Source organism: Coptis chinensis, chromosome 9 (assembly GCF_015680905.1).
Source record: "Coptis chinensis isolate HL-2020 chromosome 9, ASM1568090v1, whole genome shotgun sequence".
Classification (NCBI taxonomy): domain Eukaryota; kingdom Viridiplantae; phylum Streptophyta; class Magnoliopsida; order Ranunculales; family Ranunculaceae; genus Coptis; species Coptis chinensis.
The window spans coordinates 56,162,310-56,183,618 of NC_141464.1; the positions used below are offsets into that span (position 1 = coordinate 56,162,310).

Genomic DNA, 21,309 nt, shown 5'->3' on the forward strand with positions numbered 1-21,309 from the left:
AGAACGAACTCATACAAATGAGTACCGCGTACGTGAATTGATGTAACACATACAAAAATATTCTAAGCAGGTGGTTTGAAACTACATATACATCCAAATATATTCGAATCATATTAATCATGTTAACGTGAAGATGTAATGACGAACCACATTTATATGCAATGAGTTCTTATGCCAACACACAAACATGCAAGGTAAAACAGGTTATAGTAACAACCAAATAATATTCTCGACAAAGTTTGAGGAGTTTAAGAATTTGAAACCTGGCGTCCCGCGATTCCTCGTACACGATCGAACTAACTCCTGAGCTCGTGAACTTACTGGATAAACTGGACAAGAGAGTCCAAAAGAGTACTAAAAAGGAAAGTGACATGTACCTGAAAATCGGAGTGTTGATACTCCATGTTAGTCTCGCTCGCTACTAATTTAGTCTCGTCCGAGACTCTTTTGTCAGTTCAGTACTTCAAGTTCCTACGAAATACTTAAAATGTGCTAATAAAAATAAACAAGACTTGGTTCATAGATAATTGTTAGTAGAAAAAGTTAAGGCAAACAGTTACGTAAGACGTTAGTATCGTAAAAGAAATGGAAATTAAAAAAAAAATGAAGAGGTAGGGGAGGGGGTTTTACGTGATGTGTTTCAGTTATTACGTTAAGTCCAGAGTCATACCCCGGCAGCGGCGCCATTTGATAAAAACGTTTAATTGTACGTTTATTGGTTTTCTTGATTAAGTTTCTTAAGTCCGAGGCCCACAGTCCGAAATCCGAAGACCAAAGTCCAAAGTCCAAAGTCCATATAGTCGTCCGTTTTAGTTAAGTTACCTTACTCACGTGGGTTTGGTAGGATAGGTCGAGTAAGGGATCGTCCAAACCTTAGGGCTCGAAAAGGTTCACAACTGGAATTACAACTTTTGGTGAGTAGGATTTTAGGTTTTTTAGTTAGTTTAATTAATTTAACGGTAATGCAAATAATGTAAATTGATACGGTGATTTTGATGTAGGTAAACAAAGATAGAGAAATAGGAAGAAGGTTAATCAGACTCATGCAAGAATCATTTTTCAACAGTTTATATTAACATATCACTACATCTCTAATTCGTCTCGTGTTCGGAGACAATGTCAAGTATTGATCCCTAGCGCATGCCCACATCTTTGAGCCATATCGCACTAGCATAAGGAATTGAACTAGTATTTCATCTCTGGAATATCATTTCAGCTCCTGGCTCGATTCCACATCAGCTGGACAAATTGGAGAGCTTTCTGACATCATAGAGTCGCGCTTGAGACATTTTGGGTCACGCACGAGACTGTTCTGGAGCATCAACACTCCAAATTTGTACAGTCTCAGTCATTTTGGGACTGGATGTCTAATCTATGCCTAATTTCTAAGCAGTGATTCTAGAATATTAAAGAGTCAATCCGGATTCTCACACGAGCAGCATAACCCTCCCCCTGAGGGGGGAGATTAGCTCATGGTCATTGAAGGAATAATAAAACTTGTTGTATACATTAAGTAAATAAATGCAGGACAGGAATTAAACTAGAAAAGAAATGATTGTTATTAAGGGTAAAATGACTTACAATATTTAAGCTGCTGGAATGAAAATGACGGAATGTAAGTGGTGAAATAAAACTAACTAACTGCTAAGCGGATGCTAGAGCATGAAAATGCTGAAGACCGAATAATGAAGACCCCTCCTTCATATATATGGGTTGGATGGCTGGAGAAAGATTAATTAGTTTTGTCCTGTAGTAAATTTAGACGATCAAAACTTTGAAAATCAAAGTTTGCCTTTACTTATTTGTCTTGTCTTTTACCTTATTAAAGTTTCGTCTTTTAGTCAATTTCAATTCAAACCACCTGCTTTGAATTGGTACGTGTCTTCCATATTGCGAGGTGGCACCAAATTAAAACCATCACTTGCCACCTGCCTATGCTGACTCGTCATGCCTTTTGGGCCCTCAGAGTGTGTCCTCTTAGTGTGTCCAGTGGCGGCGCCGATTTTGGCGTTTTTACGACTTTCTGTCTTTGCGTAGAGTTCGTCGCCGGGTTGCTATGGCAGTTTCACTAGCCAACATCGGCATCCACATTTATCAAATGTGAGCTTCAGAAGTTTGCTACTTCTTTATATGTGGACCCGTTCTGCACTGGTTTTGTTTTTTTGGAAACTTCGGCTCTAGTCAGGCTTTGTTGGGCTTCACTTGGGGGTTGAGTGTGAAACTTCAAATATTCCAGTATTCCCGTACTTTGATGCATGTTTTATCATTATATTCATTTTAAATGCGGAAACCTACAAAAGTACGAAAATATAATTATTACATGATTATTAAACACATAATCGACCAAAATGCTATGTCTCTCGGGGTTTAATATTACAGTTTTGGGTGCTTATCACCCTTAAACAGAAAACCGTCCTGTAAAGAAAATGGAGATAACTAACCTTCCTAGATGGCACTCAAGATAGGAGCAAAATAAGCATCAGTCTGATAGAGATCAGGGAAGGAATCAAAACCTAACACAATAGTGCGCAATGACACCAATAAGAATGAACACCGACTCAGTGCATCAGCCACATGGTTCTGAACATCGGATTTGGAACGTAAAATAATAGAAAAATCTTGCAAACAACTGGATCAATGTAATTGTCAGGCACTAACAATATCCTGATTACCAATGTGTTTACGGGCCTCATGGTCATAGTATAATAGAAATTCCGAGTGGATCAAATAGTGACGCCAATATTTGAGAGTCTGAACAACGGTATAGAACTCCAAAGTCATAAGCACTGTAATTATGTTTTGCCCCAGTGAGTTTTTCACTAAAATAAGCCACGAGATGATTACCCTGGCTAAGAACAGCGCCAATACCAACTTTCGACGCATCCGTACAGACTTCAAAAGGAGAAGAGAAGTCCGAAAATTTAAAGATTGGTGCCGAAATTAATTTGGTCTTGAGCAATTGAAAACTCTCCTCCGCAGCTTGAGACCACAAAAATTTACCACTACGCAAACAATCAGTAATAGTACTAAAGTGAGGAACAAAGCGGCGATAAAATGATGCAAACCCATGAAAACTGCGTGCTGCAGTCAAGGTCGTTGGGCTAGGCTAAGACCGAATGGTCTCCACCTTAGACTGATCAACAGAAATACGTTCCTTGGAAACCACATAACCTAGAAATAACATTGAGTCAGAGTCAGTACAAAACACACACTTAGCCACAGCCACAAAAAGTTGAGCCTAACGGAGTACAGACAAGACATTTTGGAGGTCCTGGAGATGAAACTGGGTGTCCTTACTATATACCAAAATGTCATCGAAATACACCACCACACATTTACCCAAAAATGGCTTCAGGACTTGATTCATAACACACATAAAGGAAAGGCATAACGAGCCACTCATAAAGACCTTCCTTTGTCTTAAAAGTCGTCTTCCACTCATCACCAAGACGAATGCGGATCTGATAATAGCCAGACATTAAGTCAAGCTTTGTAAACACGCCAGCACCATGTAACTGATCAAGGAGGTCGTCCAACCTCGAAACTTCATAGTAATCTTGTTAATAGCCCTGCTGTCGACACACATGCGCCAGGTGCCATCTTTCTTTGGAACCAACAGTGTGGGTACCACACAAGGACTGAGCCTCTCACGAATAAACCCCTTATCAAGCAAATCGGTCACCTATCTCTGTAATTTGGCATGCTCTGTCGAGCTCATGCGATAGTGAGGACAATTCGGAATTTTTGAACTAGGGATCAAATCAATTTGATGTTGAATGTCCCGCATGGGGGCAAACCCGTAGGCAATTCAGCTGGGAAAAGATCGAAAAATTCTTATACCAAACCCTATAAACAATCGGGAACTGTGGTTGTTAGGGAAATTAGTTCACACATTAAAATAAACACCTGACCCGCCTTTAGCAGCTCAGTCTCAAAACTATGCATAGCCAAACAAGAGGGTTTGGGGGCCAAAGGAAAACTGGAGTCGTCTCTCTACTGGGTACTAGGACGATCTTTACATCGCCAAATAAGAAGTTATAGGTGTTGCGCCAACCATCAAGGGCTACTCTGCGATCAAATTGCCATGGTCAACCCAATAATAGATGACCCGCATCCATAGTGACTACGTCACACCATACCTTATCTGTATACGTAGAACCAATGGAAAACGAAACCAAACAATGTTTAGAGAAAGTAACTTCAGTACCTTTCTTATGCCAAGACAATGAATAAAGGGTTGGGTGTTTCTTAGTCAGAAACCCAAGCTTGCGAACTGCTTCAGAAAAGATCACATTCTCGCAGCTCCCAGAGTCTATAATAAGTTTACAGACCTTACCCTGTATAGTACAAGTAGACTGAAAAATATGGTTACGAAGCCAACCATCACCCTCAGTCTCCTTAGGAGCCAAACATAACCTGTGAACAACAAGATTAAGTTCACCCCTGTCCCCCTATACAAGCTCTTCAGGCACATCCGTAGAGTCGGCATCAAAGATAGGGTTGCCCATGATACCACCAACAGGGTCCTCATCAACATTTATCCTCATTCTCAGCAAATAAAATCTTCCCAAGAGCAGGTAGTTTAGAGCATCTATTAACATAATGACCGACTTCCCCGCATCGGAAACACTTAACTGAGTTAGGTTCACGAGCCACAGCTTCTGGAAGGCCCCATGGCCTAAGGATAGGAGCAACTGGGGTTTGGGAAGGAGTAACACCACCCCGACGGTTCAACTGTTTCTCCATAAGTACTTCCTGTTGATGAGCCTCAGATACAGAAAACACATCAAACAAATTCAAGGCATCATGTATATTAGAACGAAAACCCCCAACTGTTCATCAAATTATGTGAGTTCTACGCAAGCCAATAATTGGTAAAACTCCTTAGTATAGTCATCGACAGACTTAGCACCTTGGCGCAAGTTCTGAAGTTGTTGATACAATTCACGAGTATAATTAAAGGGTAAAAAATCAGCACAGAGATGCTTCTTAAGTTTCTCCCATGCAACAATCTTAGATTTATCTCTCCATGCACGAGTCGCCTTCAACTGTTGCCACCAAGCCATAGCACGACCCCGAAACCGAGTTACCACGAGCGCCACCTGTTTGTTGTCGGGCACGTCTTTGAACTCCATAACTTCCTCCACCGACCTGAGCCAATCAATCAGTTCATCTGGTTGTAAGCTACCATGAAACTTGGGCAGATCAATTTTCAAACTAGATTCCCAGTGTCTGTTCTCTCTGTGTTGCGGAACACGCGGGAAATTGTCAATCTCCTCCAAATCGGCAAAGGGGTTATTATCATTTGCCTCCAGATCGTCCTCCACCAACTGTGGTTCACGGTCTTGTGGTTGGTTGGGTTGCCGATTAAGGTCCTCAACCTAGCGGGTTAGCGCTGCTACTTGCCTTGAAAGTTCGGCCATTCGATCACGAGTATACACATCATCCAGATTAGCTTCTTTCTGAGGTCTACCACATCCTCTTCCTGCTAAACGAGGCATATTTAGATCGTAACTAGCTCTTATACCAACTAATATAATACTAAGAGCATTAACTCACGAACAATCAAATAATCGCTCTTTAACCAAGAAACGATTGAATAAATTTAATAAAATCTCTGAATAATCCTGGCACAATTCTCCTAAGCCTTTAAATAGGCGTTCTAAACCTAAAACTAACAAGCGGTAAGTTCACCGAAGCAATCCTACAGAAAATAAATGAAATAAAATACTGTTTTCATAAAAGCCCAAAGAAAATCCAGGAGCGTGTGCGCGCCTGTCTGAAGGCTAAACTGAGTGCGCGATCCCTCGCACCTCCACTAGCAACACTTTCAGACTTTCACGACACCGTCATGTGCATCTAGGTACTTCTTAGCAAGAACCTGTACTGCATCAGTTACTGGATGTGCCATATCTTTCTCTCTTTTTTCCCTCTTAATAAGCGTATACCATATCAAACTAGCTTGAATTCAGGTAGAGATGCAACAACCATATATACTTGAATTCAGGTATCATCTTCTTTTAATTGTTCCTACATATTATCTATTTATGAATATATATTTCTGATATAAAGTCAATAGTACGTATTCGTGTTCGGATAGGAGGTATCGGTCTATATAACGATTTCAGACTATGGTATAAATAATTCCACACACAGACTCACAACTTATTGGGTTAGAAAGAATCTTTTGTAGCATATGTGATTGTGTAGTTTTTACTATTTCTATATCAATTTAATTTCAATAGTTCGATATAATTACTGGGCTTGAAAACCTGTTTGTAAAGTTCTTTTTGTGTGTGATTTGGTTGTGGGGTTTCCACACTGTTGAACAGGCACTACAAGAAAAAAGGTTTTATATCACTGTTAAAAACAGTGACAAAAAGTCTTTTGTCACTGTTTTTTTTTTCCAAAACCGTGACGGAGTGGGGATCATTTATTTTTTTCCCAAAACCATCACAAATATTTGTTCCAGACTAGCCTATATCCACTACATAACACAGTAACAAAAACTTAAAAATCGTCACAAAAAATCAAATCATTTGTGACACTTTTGACAAAATAGTAATGTAATTAACTTGGAACCGTCACATAAATAACAGCTAGTTATGACGGTTTGCTTAAAACTATGATAAATATACATTTTTTTTCAAAAAACAAATAGTGAATACATGTAAAGCAAAAACTACATCAACATTGAATTGGGTTTGCACATGTATTTTTTTCTTCTAAACAAACATAATCTATTAAGTTTCAAAATAGTATTCACAAACACTTATTCCATTGAAACTTTACAAACCAAGATAGACTTGGATAACCGATGAGACCATATTTCACATAGTCGAAACACAAAAGATTACAACAATACGCCATCTTTTCTATCAACAACTCCTCCACCAGTCATATGATGATAATTAAACACCTTATTCTTATTATTCTTCATTATCATTCAAAGACATTATCAATCCACTCATGAGTTTGCACCACACAGACAATCCCTAACAAAGAAAATCAAAATGGAAAAAGAGTAAATGAAGTAAAAGAAACATGTCCATTTCTCATGGCATTAAGTAACAAGATGCACTAGCAAAGCCACAACGTTGATCTACTCGCATTGTGTCTCGTGTAATGCAAATGAAAGAAAGTCACCTGTTAGTCTGTTATAGATTTCTAGGGGGATAAACTACTGTTTTCACTTTTGTACTTTTGGTCAACTAACGTTCTCCCCATGTACAAAATTAAGAGCTTAAAACACATTATACTTTCAAGTCCATAACATTCTCACAATTCTCATTGACTCTGACCCAATTCAGGCAGTCTGAAACACACGTGTGCGTGACGTGTTGCCACATAAAATCACACGTGGTCATAACTGATGACTCAACATCACGTGCTTAACGCATGCACACATCTTATTGTGAATACTTAGCTCGAATTAGTTTATTCTTTCGTTCCCCAATTTGATTTGATCTCCAAAACTCCAACTAAAGATCGGAATACTGAAGATCGGAATTAGTTTGTTTTCGACCAAAACACTTCAATTTCTTGGAATCAATCTTCATTTTCAACCAGGACACTTCAATTTAATAATGTCTCTTAGGTCTAAAAATAGTTTGAAATCTTGTTTTTGTGGTTCTCCTTCACCAATTCAAATATCATTTTCTGACAACAACCCGAAGGAGGTCTAATGGGTGCATCAACAATAGAAACCCAAACGGAAAATGCTTGTTCTTCGAGTGGATAGATCCAGCAAGCGCACCATGCAAGAAATATAGGGCATTGTATTACGCGCATGAGGATTTGAAGATTGAAGTTGATGACTTGAATGACAATTATGTGCAGCTGCAACAGAGGAATGGATGGCTGGAGAAAGCATTGAGGCGTTGAAGAAAAAGACGATAGGGTTGCAGAAGAAAAACTTAATGAAGAATTGGGCAATCCTCTTTCTATTATTTGTGATATGGATGTTGTGGTTGGGTGCGGCAAACTCGATGTAAAATCTATTGAATTGAACCATAATGTAATTTTGTAGATTGGATGAATTTAGATGAACAAATGATATAATTTTCTATCATAATGAATTAATGGTAGCTTGGATGAATTTAGACGATATGAATGCATTTTGTCTGCTGTGATTCTAGTTTGTTGGTATCATATGAATTAATGGTATCATATGAATGCATTTTGTCCGAAGCAAGTCATTTTCTTACTTATTAAAGTGATTCTAGTTTGTTGGTTACTATAAGAGTCTGAGTTGCTTTCTCTTCCCATTAGTGATTCTTGTCAGTCTTTCATTGAAGTGAAGTGATTCTTATGATGATAATAAAAAAAAATGATTCTTATTGAAGTGATTCTTATTGTAAGAGTCAAAATTACTTATTGAAGTGATTCTTTGCAGTCTTTCATTGAAGTGAAGTGATTCTTGTGCTGATCAGGGAAAAAAATGATTATTATTGAAGTGATTCTTACTGTAAGAGTCAGAATTACTTATTGAAGTGATTCTTGTCAGTCTTTCATTTCTGTGTAAGAGCCCAAAAGGGAATCAATCGTTAGCATTAATGCACTCAGATATCCTAATGCACTCTGCAGATTTTGCACATTTTGCATTATGTTATAATGCACTCTGTGAGACGCACATTTTGCAGATTTTTCATTTTGTCAGACGCACCTAATTGATATAATCCCTTGAGTGCACATTAGAAAGATTTTGCATTCTGTCAGACGCACCTAATCGATCTAATCCCTTGAGTGCACATTGGGCATATTTTGCATTCTGTCAGACAGATTTTGCATTCTATCAAACACATTCTGTTATAACTCTGTCAGACGCACATTTTGCAGATTAATGCACTCTGTTAGACGCACTTAATCGATCTAATCCCTTAAGTTCTAAGTTCTAACAATACTTGGAGTAATATAGTTACATGGGACAAAAAATACTTGCATAGACAAAAGAAACTCAATAACAATACTTGAAATAGTCTTACAAACACAACCTGACATAGACAAAAAATAACAAGGCATCCAAGTACTTGCATAGACAAAAGAAAAGTACTGACATAGACAAAATCATTTGGCAATAATATAGTTGCATGGGACCTACATTCCCAACAAGAAACCTAGTCATTTATCTCTCCCACCTGAAGTCTTGCTGCTTCTAGCTTGTGATCTTGTAACTGGTGACCGACTGTTACCTTGAGCTTGTGATCTTGTAACTGGTGACCGACTGTTACCTTGAGCTTGTGACCTTGTAACTGGTGAATGAGTTGATCTTCTAGCTTGGGATGGAGCTTCATTTGTTGTAGTTGTTGAATGAGTGGATGTCTGTGTGGATGTTTGAGCAGGTGCACTTCTTGGAGGTGGTCTGGCATCAAGTGGTGCAGTAGTTGTTGCAGCAACTTCATTTCTTGGAAGAGGAGTTTCACTTGGCCTAGCATTAAGTGGTACACTAGTTGTTGCAGCAACTTCATTGTTTACAAATGGGTATGTGACTGGCCTCTTGTTTGGCCTAGCCCATCTCCCTCTCTTTTGACCGAGAAGCTTCAAATTCATAACCATTAACAATTTAAAAATGCATAAACAAATAAATCTAATAAACTAAGGATCCATAAACTAATATATGCATAAACATTTACCTTTGTCCATGTGTTCCCACTAGGAAATGTGAACACCCCAAATCCAGCTGGTGCTTTCTCATATGGTTTATCTCTCACCCTTGATGGTGGTTTCCTCTCTTACAAAATTGAACTAATAGAATTAATATGATGAACTAATAGAATTAATAGAATTGAACTAATAGAATTAATATCACATAATATCACACTATATAAATTTGAAAATAAATGAATAAATTCTCACAGCAATGTCATTCATAGTAGTGTCATTGGCACCATTGTCATGCACATCAACATTGGTCGTAGTTGCCGTAGTTGCTGGTTCCTTGTCCTTGGACTTCCTCTAACCATTTCAACAGATCAAGAGAAATAGAAAATTAGATGAGTCATGAGCGTCAAGTGTAAGAACAAAAGACACAAAAGAACATTTCAGCAGCTTGAATAAGCCCACATTTCAGCAGACTTAGTTTTGGATGGCATGCAAGTCTAAAACCCAAACTTAGCTAATGCCATTTGTCTTCCTTTTCTATTTATTTGATGACTTTTCTTTGGTGACTCAGTTGCAGATATTCTCCTCTCTTTTTTTGGCCTGCCAGCCATCCTTTTAGCTATTGGGGGTATGAAAATTTCACCAGGTTGTTTTTTCCATAATTTTTGCCCATTCATAGGTTTCAAGAAGTACTGGTATGCTTTCTTGTTGGTCTCAACTAGATAGCAAGTAGAGACAAAATCATCAGGGTCAGCTTTCATATGATGAATGGCTACTATTGCATGGCAGCAAGGTATGCCAATGAGATCCCACATTCTACATGAGCAAGTCCTTTGGTTTGTGTCTACAGAGAAGGCATCAGCATCACTTGATTTTTCATTTCTTACTTCATACTCCCCAACACCCATATATTGTGCAGCCCAATACCTATAACTTTTCTTATTCTCTTCCAATTACATTTTTAGCCTTGGACACAATTTCTAAGTCCAGTTACTCATTGTTGTTCTCTCTTGTTCATAGTTTTGATCATGTAATGTCTTATCCATTCAAACATACCTATAATAGGCATCTTTCTACCATCAATTATCTGTCCATTGAAACATTCACACACATTATTCTCTACAACTTCACAATAAGAATTAGTAGAGTAGAAAGCCCTTGCCCATTTCTTCGGATTCTGTTCATTATGTAGATAATCATATGCTTCATCAGATATCTTCTTAATTTGATCCATGACAAGGAAAAATTCTTGAGGTGTTCCACACTTGCATGCCATCCAAAACAATGTTTTAAGCTCAGCCCCACTATGCCTTTTCCTGAAATTTGCATAAACATGCCTACTAATAGCTTCCAATGGCAACATCTATGCTCAGCCAATGGCAACATCAAACTAATAACTTCCACAAGACCCTTTTGTTGGTCAAATATTATTGTTCAACCCTGCCCATCTATGATACCAACATCATCAAGCAAAAGATTCATAAACCACATCCATGAATCCTTATTTTCACTTTCTACCTGAACCCATGCAACTGGAAACATCTAGTTGTTCCCATCCCTCCCCACTGCTGTCAACAAATGCCCTTAACATAACCTTTCAAAAAACAACCATCTACGCCTAAAACTGGTTACGTCTTTCCCTCCAACCAATTTTCAAAGCTTCAAAACACACATACAACCTTTGAAAGTGTAGAGGCTATTGTAGATTCATTTGGTTGTTCAGGATTAGGTTGTGCTACAGGAGCATACCTATGAGTTTGAATGTTGATAGTACTTCCTGGGTTTGCTCTTCTAACCTCACCAACATAATTCCATAACTTGGCATATTCATTTGTTAATGCTGAATCCACATTATACAATACTCTCTGCTTAGCCCTGTAACACATCATTTCTATGACTTTAACTCCATAAGACTTCAACATATCAAACCTAAAATCTTCTAACTTCCAATCTAGTTGACTAATAATCCTATCATGATATCTTTCAGCAAGCCATTTTGCATTAACCATTTTGTTCTCATAAACTCTTGAACATTTATGCTCACTACTATAGGATTTGATTTGAAAACTCTTTTCAGACCCCATCCAACTAGCAAAAAGCCTCTATGTACAAGCACCATCATCACATATAGCAAGCACCCTACCACTTTCATTTTTGGAAAAAGTAATTGGGTGACCATTAACAATAGCATAACTCCTTACAAAAGATTTTAATTGTTTAGAGTTAGAAAACTTCAAACCCATAACTGGTTCCAAGGTTGTAATGTCTTGTTTAGGATCCCATATTGGAAACTTGGATGTACCTCTTACAAGCTCACCATCATCACCTGACACAGGACTATCATATTCATTTGACCCATCATATTCACTATCACTTTCATCTACAGGCACCACATGCAACTCCTCTACATTGTCATCAGCCACTTCAGGAAAAGAGGTAATAGGAATACAAGGGTCTGCATTACTCTTCCTAGATTTATTCTTTAACATCCTCATCCTAACTTCTAATAGTTCTTCATCTGATGACATATGATCCACACTTGCATGTTCTGACTCAACTTCTGACCCATCTTCCTCATTTGCTATTACAAACCCATCACTAGCACTTCTTTCATCACATCTTGACTCATCCACATACACCTCAATACAACCAAATACTCCAATTTCTTCTAACATTGTACTAATGCTGCCATCGTCAGTAATTAACACAAGTCCATTAATCAGCCTCATACCAGGAACCTTATAATGCAACCTGCAATTGTTGTTATGCCCCAGCTGGTTTGCATTAATACCCCTCAAAGTACTAAAAGACAACTTACTAGGATCAACATCATAAATATAGTCAACAACTCCCCCTTCATAACTCAAAGTAGGGTATGTCCTGAAGTGCCCTCCATGGTATAATTCCAAGAGAAATTTGTCAACTACAGTAAAATAAATAATCAGAAAGTTAGAAAAGCAAACAAAACAATCCAATTTTTTATTATCTTCATTGAGAACAGAAAATTTTAATTGTTGAAAAACAAAACTTACTTTAGGGTTTAGGGTTGTCTTCAGTTCGCTCTTTAATTCTGATCTTCAGTTTGAGTTTTGGAGATCAAATCCAATTGGGGATTTAGGGTTTCGGATATCAAATTGGGGAACTGAAGAATAAACTAAATCGCACGAAATATTCACAATAAAATGGGCACATGCATTAAGCACGTGATATTGAGTCATCAGTTATGACTACGTGTGATTTTATGTGGCAACACGTCACACACACGTGTGTTTCAAACTGCCTGAATTGGGCCGGAGTCAATGAGAAGGGTGAGAATGTTATGGACTTGAAAGTACAATGTGTTTTAAGCTCTTAATTTTGTACAAGGGGGAGAACGTTAGTTGACCAAAAGTACAAGGGTGAAAACAGTAGTTTATCTATTTCTAGGGAGGTAATCTCTCACTTGAGGACCAAGCTCAAAATATGAGAAATTATCCCTGTATCCTAAGCATCTAGTAAAGATGCTAACCTTTCATAATTAGTTGCTTCAGATTTGGTTCTTGCAACAATTTGCTTCCCATCAGCTGCTAATCTAGCCATAGCCTGCATAGGGATTGGAATCAATTAAATAGTAAAATTCATGATAGTAGACTAAAATTTCCTTACAAAGAAACAAGTAACAACATTTATAATTTTTATACTTGATAGATGAAGGATAAACTATTGTTTTCACCCTTGTACTTTTGGTCAAGTAAGGTTCTCCCTCTTGTACAAAATTAAGAGCTTAAAAAACATTTTACTTTCAAGTCAATAACAGTCTCACCCTTCTCATTGACTTCGGCCCAATTCAGGTAGTCTAAAACACACGTGTGTGTGACGTGTTGCCACATAAAATCACACGTGGTCATAACTAATGACTCAACATCACATGCTAACGCATGCGCCCCTTATTGTGAATACTTCAATTCGTGTGAATTAGTTTATTCTTTCGTTCCCCAATCTGAAACCCTAAATCCCCAATTTGAATTGATCCCCAAAACTCAAACTGAAGATCGGAATTAAAGAGCGAACTGAAGACAACCCTAAACCCTAAAGTAAGTTTTGTTTTTCAAGAATTAAAATTTTCTGCTATCGATGAAGATAATAAAAAATTGGATTGTTTTGTTTGTTTTTCTAACTTTTTGATTATTTATTTTATTGTAGTGGACAAATTTCTCTTGGAATTATACCATGGAGGGCACTTCAGGACATACCCTACTTTGAGTTATGAAGGGGCTGATGTTGACTATATTTATGATGTTGATCCTAGTAAGTTGTCTTTTAGTACTTTGAGGGGTATTGTTGCAAACCAGCTGGGACACAACAACAATTGTAGGTTGCATTATAAGGTTTCTAGTATGAGGCTGATTAATGGACTTGTGTTAATTACTGATGATGGCAGCATTAATACAATGTTAGAAGAAATTGGGGTATTTGGTTGTATTGAGGTGTATGTAGATGAGTCTAGAAGTGCTAGTGATGGGTTTGTAATAGCAAATGAGGAAGATGGGTCAGAAGCTGAGTCAGAACCTGCAAGTGTGGATCATATGCCATCAGATGAAGAACTATTATAAGTTAGGATAAGGATGTTAAAGAATAAATCTAGGAAGAGTAATGCAAACCCTTGTATTCCTATTACCTTTTTTCCTGAAGTGGCTGATGACAATGTAAGGAGTTGCATATGGTGACTGTAGATGAAAGTGATAGTGAATTTGATGGGTCGATGAATATGATAGTCCTGTGTCAGGCGATGATGGTGAGCTTGTAAGAGGTACGTCCAAGTTTCCAATATGGGATCCTAAACAAGACATTACAACCTTTGAACCAGTTATGGGTTTGAGGTTTGCTAACTCTAAACAATTAAAATCTTTTGTAAGGAGTTATGCTATTGTTAATGGTCACCCAATTACTTTTTCCAAAAAAAAAAGTGGTAGGGTGCTTGCTATATGTGATGATGGTGCTTGTACATAGAGGCTTTTTGCTAGTTGGATGGGGTCTAAAAAGAGTTTTCAAATCAAATCCTATATTAGTGAGCATAAATGCTCAAGAGTTTATGAGAACAAAATGGTTAATGCAAAATGGCTTGCTGAAAGATATCATGATAGGATTATTAGTTAACCATATTGGAAGTTAGAAGATTTTAGGTTTGACGTGTTGAAGTTTTATGGAGTTGAAGTCAAAGAAATGATGTGTTATAGGGCTAAGCAGAGAGTCTTGTATAATGTGAATTCAGCATAACAGATGAGTATGCCAAGTTATAGAATTATGCTGGTGAGGCTAGAAGAGCAAACCCAGGAAGTACTATCAACATTCAAACTCATAGGTATGCTCTTGTAGCACAACCTAATCCTGAACAACCAAATGTAAACCAAATGAATCCACAACAGCCTCTACACTTTCAAAGGTTGTATGTGTGTTTTGAAGCTTTGAAAACTGGTTGGAGGGAAGGATGTAGACCATTTTTTAGGATTAGATGGTTGTTTTTGAAAGGTTATGTTAAGGGCATTTGTTGACAAAGTAGGGAGGGATGGGGAACAACCCGATGTTTCCAGCCAGCATGGACTCGGGTAGAAAGTGAAAACAAGGATTCATGCATGTGGTTTCTGAATCTTTTACTTGATGATGTTGGTATCATAGATGGGCAGGGTTGGATAATAATATCTGACCAACAAAAGGGTCTTATGAAAGCTATTAGTTTGATGTTGCCATTGGCTGAGCATAGATGTTGTAGTGGGCATGTTTATGCAAATTTCAGGAAAAGGCATAGTGGGGCTGAACTTAAAACATTGTTTTGGATGGCATGCAAGTGTGGAACACCTCAAGAATTTTTCCTTGTCATGGATCAAATTAAGAAGATATCTGATGAAGCATATGATTATCTATATAATGAACAAAATCCGAAGAAATGGGCAAAGGCGTTTTACTCTACTAATTCTTATTATGAAGCTGTAGAGAATAATGTGTGTGTGAATGTTTCAATGGACAGATAATTGATGGTAGAAAGATGCCTATTATAGGTATGCTTGAGTGGATAAGACATTACATGATCAAAACTATGAACAAGATGAGAACAGCAATGAGTAAGTGGACTGGGAAATTGTGTCCAAGGCCAAAAATGAAATTGGAAGAGAATAAGAAAAGTTATAGGTATTGGGCTGCACAATATATGGGTGTTGGGGAGTATGAGGTAAGAAATGGGAAATCAAGTGATACTGATGCCTTCTCTGTAGACACAAACAAAAGGACTTGCTCATATAGAATGTGAGATCTCAGTGGCATACCTTGATGCCATGCAATAGCAACCATTCATCATATGAAAGCTGACCCTGATGATTTTGTATCTACTTGCTATCTAGTTGAGACCAACAAGAAAGCATACCAAAGATTTCTTGAAACCTATGAATGGGCGTAAATTATGGAAAAAACAACCCGGTGAAATTTTCTTACCCCCAATAGCTTGAAGGATGGTGGGGCCCAAAAAGAGGAGAATATCTCGCGAATCGAGTCACCAAAGAAAAGTCATCAAATAAGTAGAAAAGGAAGACAAATGACATGTACAAGGTGCAAGGCAGTGGGTTACAACAAGAAGACTTGTACATTTGTTGAAGAACAAGGCAATGGTGGTATTGATACTTCAAATAAAATTGTAAGTATTGATTTATATCTTGTTGATTATGATTTTTATCTTGTTAAATTGTTCAGAGAAAGGGAAGTTCGAAAAATACACTTCATGTCCTTTCTTGCTGCTGAAATGTTCTCTATAAACTCTATGTAAATGTTCTCTGTAAACTCTATGTAAACTCTATGTCCTTTCTTTGTTCTGCATGGAGTATTGCTGCTGAAATGTTCGAAAAATACTCTCTGTAACTTTTTTTTTTTCAATGGGCTTTCAATGGGCTTTTTTAAAATTGCTCAGAAAGTTATTGTTTTTACTATTAATGATTGTTGTAGTACTAAAGAAGAGATTAAGAAGCTTATTTGTTGTTTGAAGGGTATGAGTATTTGGGTTTTAGACTTAGTTTTCCTTTTTATTGCACTCTTTTGATGGCATTAGCTAAGTTGAAGAACATGGGTTGGATTGCTGCTGCTGAAATGTGGGCTTATTCAAGCTGTTGAAATGTTCTTTTGTGTCTTTTGTTCTTACACCTGACACTTATGACTCATCTAATTTTCTATTTCTCTTGATCTCTTGAAAGGGTAAGAGGAAGTCCCAAGACAAGGAACCAGCACCTACGGCAACTACGGCCAATGTTGATGTGCATGACAATGGTGCCAATGGCACTACTATGACTGACATTACTGTGAGAATTTATTCATTTATTTTCAAATTTATATAGTGTGATATTAATTCTATTAGTTCAATTTTATTAATTCTATTAGTTCATCATATTAATTCTATTAGTTTAATTTTGTAACAGAGGAAACCACCATCAAGGGTGAGAGATAAACCATATGAGAAAGCACCAGCTAGATTTGGGGTGTTCACATTTCCTAGTGGGAACACATGGACAAAGGTAAATGTTTATGCATATATTAGTTTATGGATCCTTAGTTTATTAGATTTATTTGTTTATGCATTTTTAAATTGTTAATGGTTATAAATTTGAAGCTTCCCTGGTCAAAGAGGGAGATGGGCTAGGCCAAACAAGAGGCCATCCGCAGACCCATTTGCAAACAATGAAGTCTGCTACAACAACTAGTGTACCACTTAATGCCGGGCCAAGTGAAACTCCTCTTCCAAGAAATGAAGTCGCCGCAACAACTACCGCACCACTTGATGCCGACCACCTCCAAGAAGTGCACCGCTCAAACATCCACCTGGACATCCACTCATTCAACAACTACAACAAATGAAGCTCCATCCCAAGCTAGAAGATCAACTCATTCACTAGTTACAAGATCACAAGCTCAAGGTAAATATCGGTCACCGCCACAAGATCACAAGCTAGAAGAAAGAACACTTCACTTGGGGAGAGCTAGAGGACTAGGTTTTTGTTGGGAATGTAGGTCCCATGCAACTATATTGTTGCCAAAGGATTTTGTCTATGCCAAGATTTCTTTTCTTTTGTCTATACAAGTACTTGGATGCCTTGTTATTTTTTGTCTATGTCGTTGTGTTTGTAAGACTATTGCAAGTATTGTTATTGAGTTTATTTGCTATGACCAGAGCATTATGTCGCGCCTCAAAAAATGTTGTATGAGTGCCGAAGTTTATCGCTATGACCAAAATGGAGATTCTTTTCAAGAATTTTGGGATGCATCTTGTTAGAACTTAGAACTCAAGGGATTAGATCGATTAGGTGCGTCGACAGAGTGCATTAACAAAAGGCCTCGATATAGAGCATATAACAAAAGTCGCCTCAAGATTAGTAACTTATGTTCTGACAGAGTTATAACAAGTGTGTCTCAGTATTTGTGGATCCAGCTTGGAATGGAATGAAAATCTCTCCTGTTCACAATATTGTTTTGAAGTTGAGAGACCGAAACTTTTTCTTTTGTTAGAAGTGAAGACTGTTTTATGTTTGAAATTTAGTACAATGATTTGGGGTTTCGCAACCAAGAAACTGAGACAAGCATTTTCAGTTGATCCACAACTAAGAACTGAAATAAAAAACCAACATAAAACCTACTCGCTTTTCCTTGCATAACATACACAAATGTGAGTACATTGTCTACAACATCATCTCTACTCGATCTGCTTATCGAAAAAAAAAAAAAACATCATCTCTACTCTGAAAAAGGAAATTAGTACTAGTACAAGAATTGCTTGCTACTGAAGCAGGTACATAAGGAGCCTTGATGCTGAGGATTTGAAATATTAGAATTGGTTCTGATTCACTTAGGGCAGTTAATGCTATGAAAGGTCTGTGTAAACCTGCTAGCCTCCATCATGCTCAAACTAGCAAACTTTGAGAGCGTGGTGCTGCTGCAAACTTTCAGGCTATGTTTTTCACTCTTCCTTGTAATGAAACTTTATCCGTGACCTGCCACTGCTACCTCACACACCATTTTTCTCCATTTCCTCTCTTCTGCTATGACTTCTCTCCTTTTCTCTATTTTCTCATCTCAAACCCCACTCTATCAAGCTTTTCCTCTTCTATCATTCTCACACCATTAACACTTCATAGAATCACTTCAATAAGTAATTCTGACTCTTACAGTAAGAATCACTTCTATAAGAATCACTTTTTTTTTCGATCAGCATAAAAATCACTTCACTTCAATGAAAGACTGAAAAGAATCACTAATGGGAAGAGAAAAGAATCACTAGAATCACTTCAATAAGTAAGAAAATGACTTGCTTCGGACAAAATGCATTCATATGATACCATTAATTTATATGATACCAACAAACTAGAATCACATCAGACAAAATGCATTCATATCGTCTAAATTCATCCAAGCTACCATTAATTCATTATGATAGAAAATTACATCATTTGTTCATTTAAATTCATCTAAGCTACAAAATTACATTATGGTTCAATTCAACATAGTTTACATCGAGTTTGTCGCGCCCAACCACAACATCCATATCACAAATAATAGAAAGAGGATTGCCCAATTCTTCATTAAGTTTTTCTTCCTCGCAACCCCATCGTTTTTCTTTCACGCTTCAATGCTTTTCTCCAAATTGTCCCATTCCTCATTTGCGACTTCACATAATTGTCATTCAAGTCATCGACTTCAATCTTCAAATCCTCATGGGCGTAATACAATGCCCTATATTTCTTGCCTGGTTCGCTTGGTGGATCTATCCACTCGAAGAACAAGCATTTTCCGTTTGGGTTTCTATAGTTGATGCACCCACTAAACCTCCTTCCCGGGTTGTTGTCAAAAAATGACATTTGAATTGGTGAAGGAGAACCACAAAAACAAGATTTCGAACTATTTTCAGACCTACGAGACATTATTAAATTGAAGTGTTCTGGTCGAAAATGAAAATAGGAAGTTCAAGAGATTAATTCCGATCTTCAGTTTGAGTTTTGGAGATCAAATCAAATTGGGGATTTAGGGTTTCAAATTGGGGAAAGAAAGAATAAACTAATTCGCACGAATTGAAGTATTCACAATAAGGGGTGCATGCATTAGCACGTGATGTTGAGTCATCAGTTATGACCACGTGTGATTTTATGTGGCAACACGTCACGCACATGTGTGTTTTAGACTGCCTAAATTGGGCCGGAGTCAATGAGAAGGGTGAGACTGTTATTGACTTGAAAGTACAATGTTTTTTAAGCTCTTAATTTTGTACAAGGGGAGAACGTTAGTTGGCCAAAAGTACAAGGGTGAAAACAGTAGTTTATCCATAGATGAATAAAGGAAGTGAATTAATAGTTGGTTTTAAGGAATATGTCATGTATTGTTTCAAGGAAAATAAAGAAACATACCATGCCAGAATGCGATGAATGGAGTGAATTCTCCGATTAGAACCAGCTAACATCATCTTGGAAGCAATCAGCTTCTCCACACCCTTAATAAAAATATACATCAAATAAAAACCCTTTCTTTAGAAAAAAAAAAAAAAAAAAAAAAAAAATAATAAAAAGTTCCACTACTGACCATAACAATCCCATCTTTGCATTTGATTCCAATAACAGTTCCACTGTTGTTGACGGCTTTGGATAAAACAACATACAAACACTATGGCCTACAACAATGGGAACAAGCAACTTTCTTCATATCAGTAACTAACACACACACCTGCGAGAGTAACGTAACTCATAGAAATTACTTGCCTTCAAAGAGAACTCTAGCAACAAGCTAGAAATATGAACAACTCATCTAACCACACAACTTGGAAACAATGAAAACAGAATAACCAAGCTTAAGGCCAGCAGAGAAAATAAGAGGAAGTTCGTGAACAACTTTCCTTTTAGGATGAATATCATGTTTCAGTTCTTCAGCAGCAAAAACAGTCTTATAAAACTGAACAACATCAACAAATAACTGTGGTGCGTCAACAAATAACTGGTTTCAAACCAAAGAAGCTCACACTCTTAGTAACACCAGAAATAGCAACCTAGTTTCCATTTCCGTTTTCACCATTGTGAAGATGAAACAACTTGAACAGTCTCTTGTATTTATAGAGCACGGATGGACTAAAATTAGGATCCGTTATCAACAAACCAACCAAAAAAAATCGGCAATTCACAAACCCCATACCAAATTCGCTGACAAAATTGGAAATGTTCACAAATCAAAATCTAGTCATGCCCTAATTAGATAATCCAAAAAGATGAAGAAGAAAATTGAAAAGAAACGCACAAAAATAAAAACCCTAACAAAATAATTGAAGAATTTGAACTTACCCATCATCTCATTTTTTAGAAGAAAAAAAGCAGGTCTGAAGAACTCGGCTTGAGCTATCCACTTAAATTAACTGAGTGAGGGATAAGAGAAAGTCATAAAGAAACCATTGTTTCGGAGGAGCGGCAGTGAGCGAGAAAGAAAAAGAGAGGTTATTTGTCTGTTTCACCGAGCACGAATGTTTTTGGTTTCTCTCTTCCGCGAAATTTCGATTTTTTTTTTTTTTTTTTTTTTAGAATTGTAACACTTATCACATGGTTTTCTCCAATCTAAAACTGTTAGAAATTAATTCTTGAAATTCATCCGATTTAAAGTAACACAAGACCACATTCCCAATGTTTAGAAAGCGTTGGCAACTTACTAACAGAAACAAAGTGTTAC

At 37.3% G+C, this 21,309-nt stretch overlaps 1 protein-coding gene across 20 annotated transcripts; it reads right to left on the minus strand.

The window, feature by feature from the left end:
- Positions 1-8,934: 8,934 nt before the first annotated feature.
- On the minus strand, positions 8,935-21,299 carry LOC147476837 (uncharacterized). 20 transcript variants are annotated; one of them, XM_086583089.1, is made up of 7 exons: positions 20,931-21,299; positions 20,182-20,269; positions 20,010-20,092; positions 13,109-13,182; positions 10,063-12,523; positions 9,633-9,954; positions 8,935-9,537 (listed from the first exon to the last, which is right to left on the minus strand). In XM_086583089.1, the coding sequence occupies exons 4-5, from the start codon at positions 13,158-13,160 to the stop codon at positions 11,703-11,705; spliced, it is 873 nt and encodes a 290-aa protein (XP_086439215.1). In that variant the 5' UTR covers positions 13,161-13,182; positions 20,010-20,092; positions 20,182-20,269; positions 20,931-21,299; the 3' UTR covers positions 8,935-9,537; positions 9,633-9,954; positions 10,063-11,702. The 20 variants fall into 20 exon arrangements, 11 of the variants coding, with proteins under 11 accessions (XP_086439215.1, XP_086439216.1, XP_086439214.1 ...); XM_086583090.1 differs by having other exon boundaries at positions 20,358-21,289; XM_086583088.1 differs by having other exon boundaries at positions 20,182-20,322; positions 20,931-21,286.
- Between the last annotated feature and the right edge of the window lie 10 nt (positions 21,300-21,309).

Bases quoted from the DNA above. Each gene is read 5' to 3' on its own strand.
- LOC147476837 (XM_086583089.1), bottom strand. From the start codon at position 13,160: ATGGGAAGCAAATTGTTGCAAGAACCAAATCTGAAGCAACTAATTATG. The intron at 12,524-13,108 runs GTTAGCATCTTT...ATTTTACTGTAG, and splicing joins GAAGCAACTAATTATGAAAG to TTGACAAATTTCTCTTGGAA.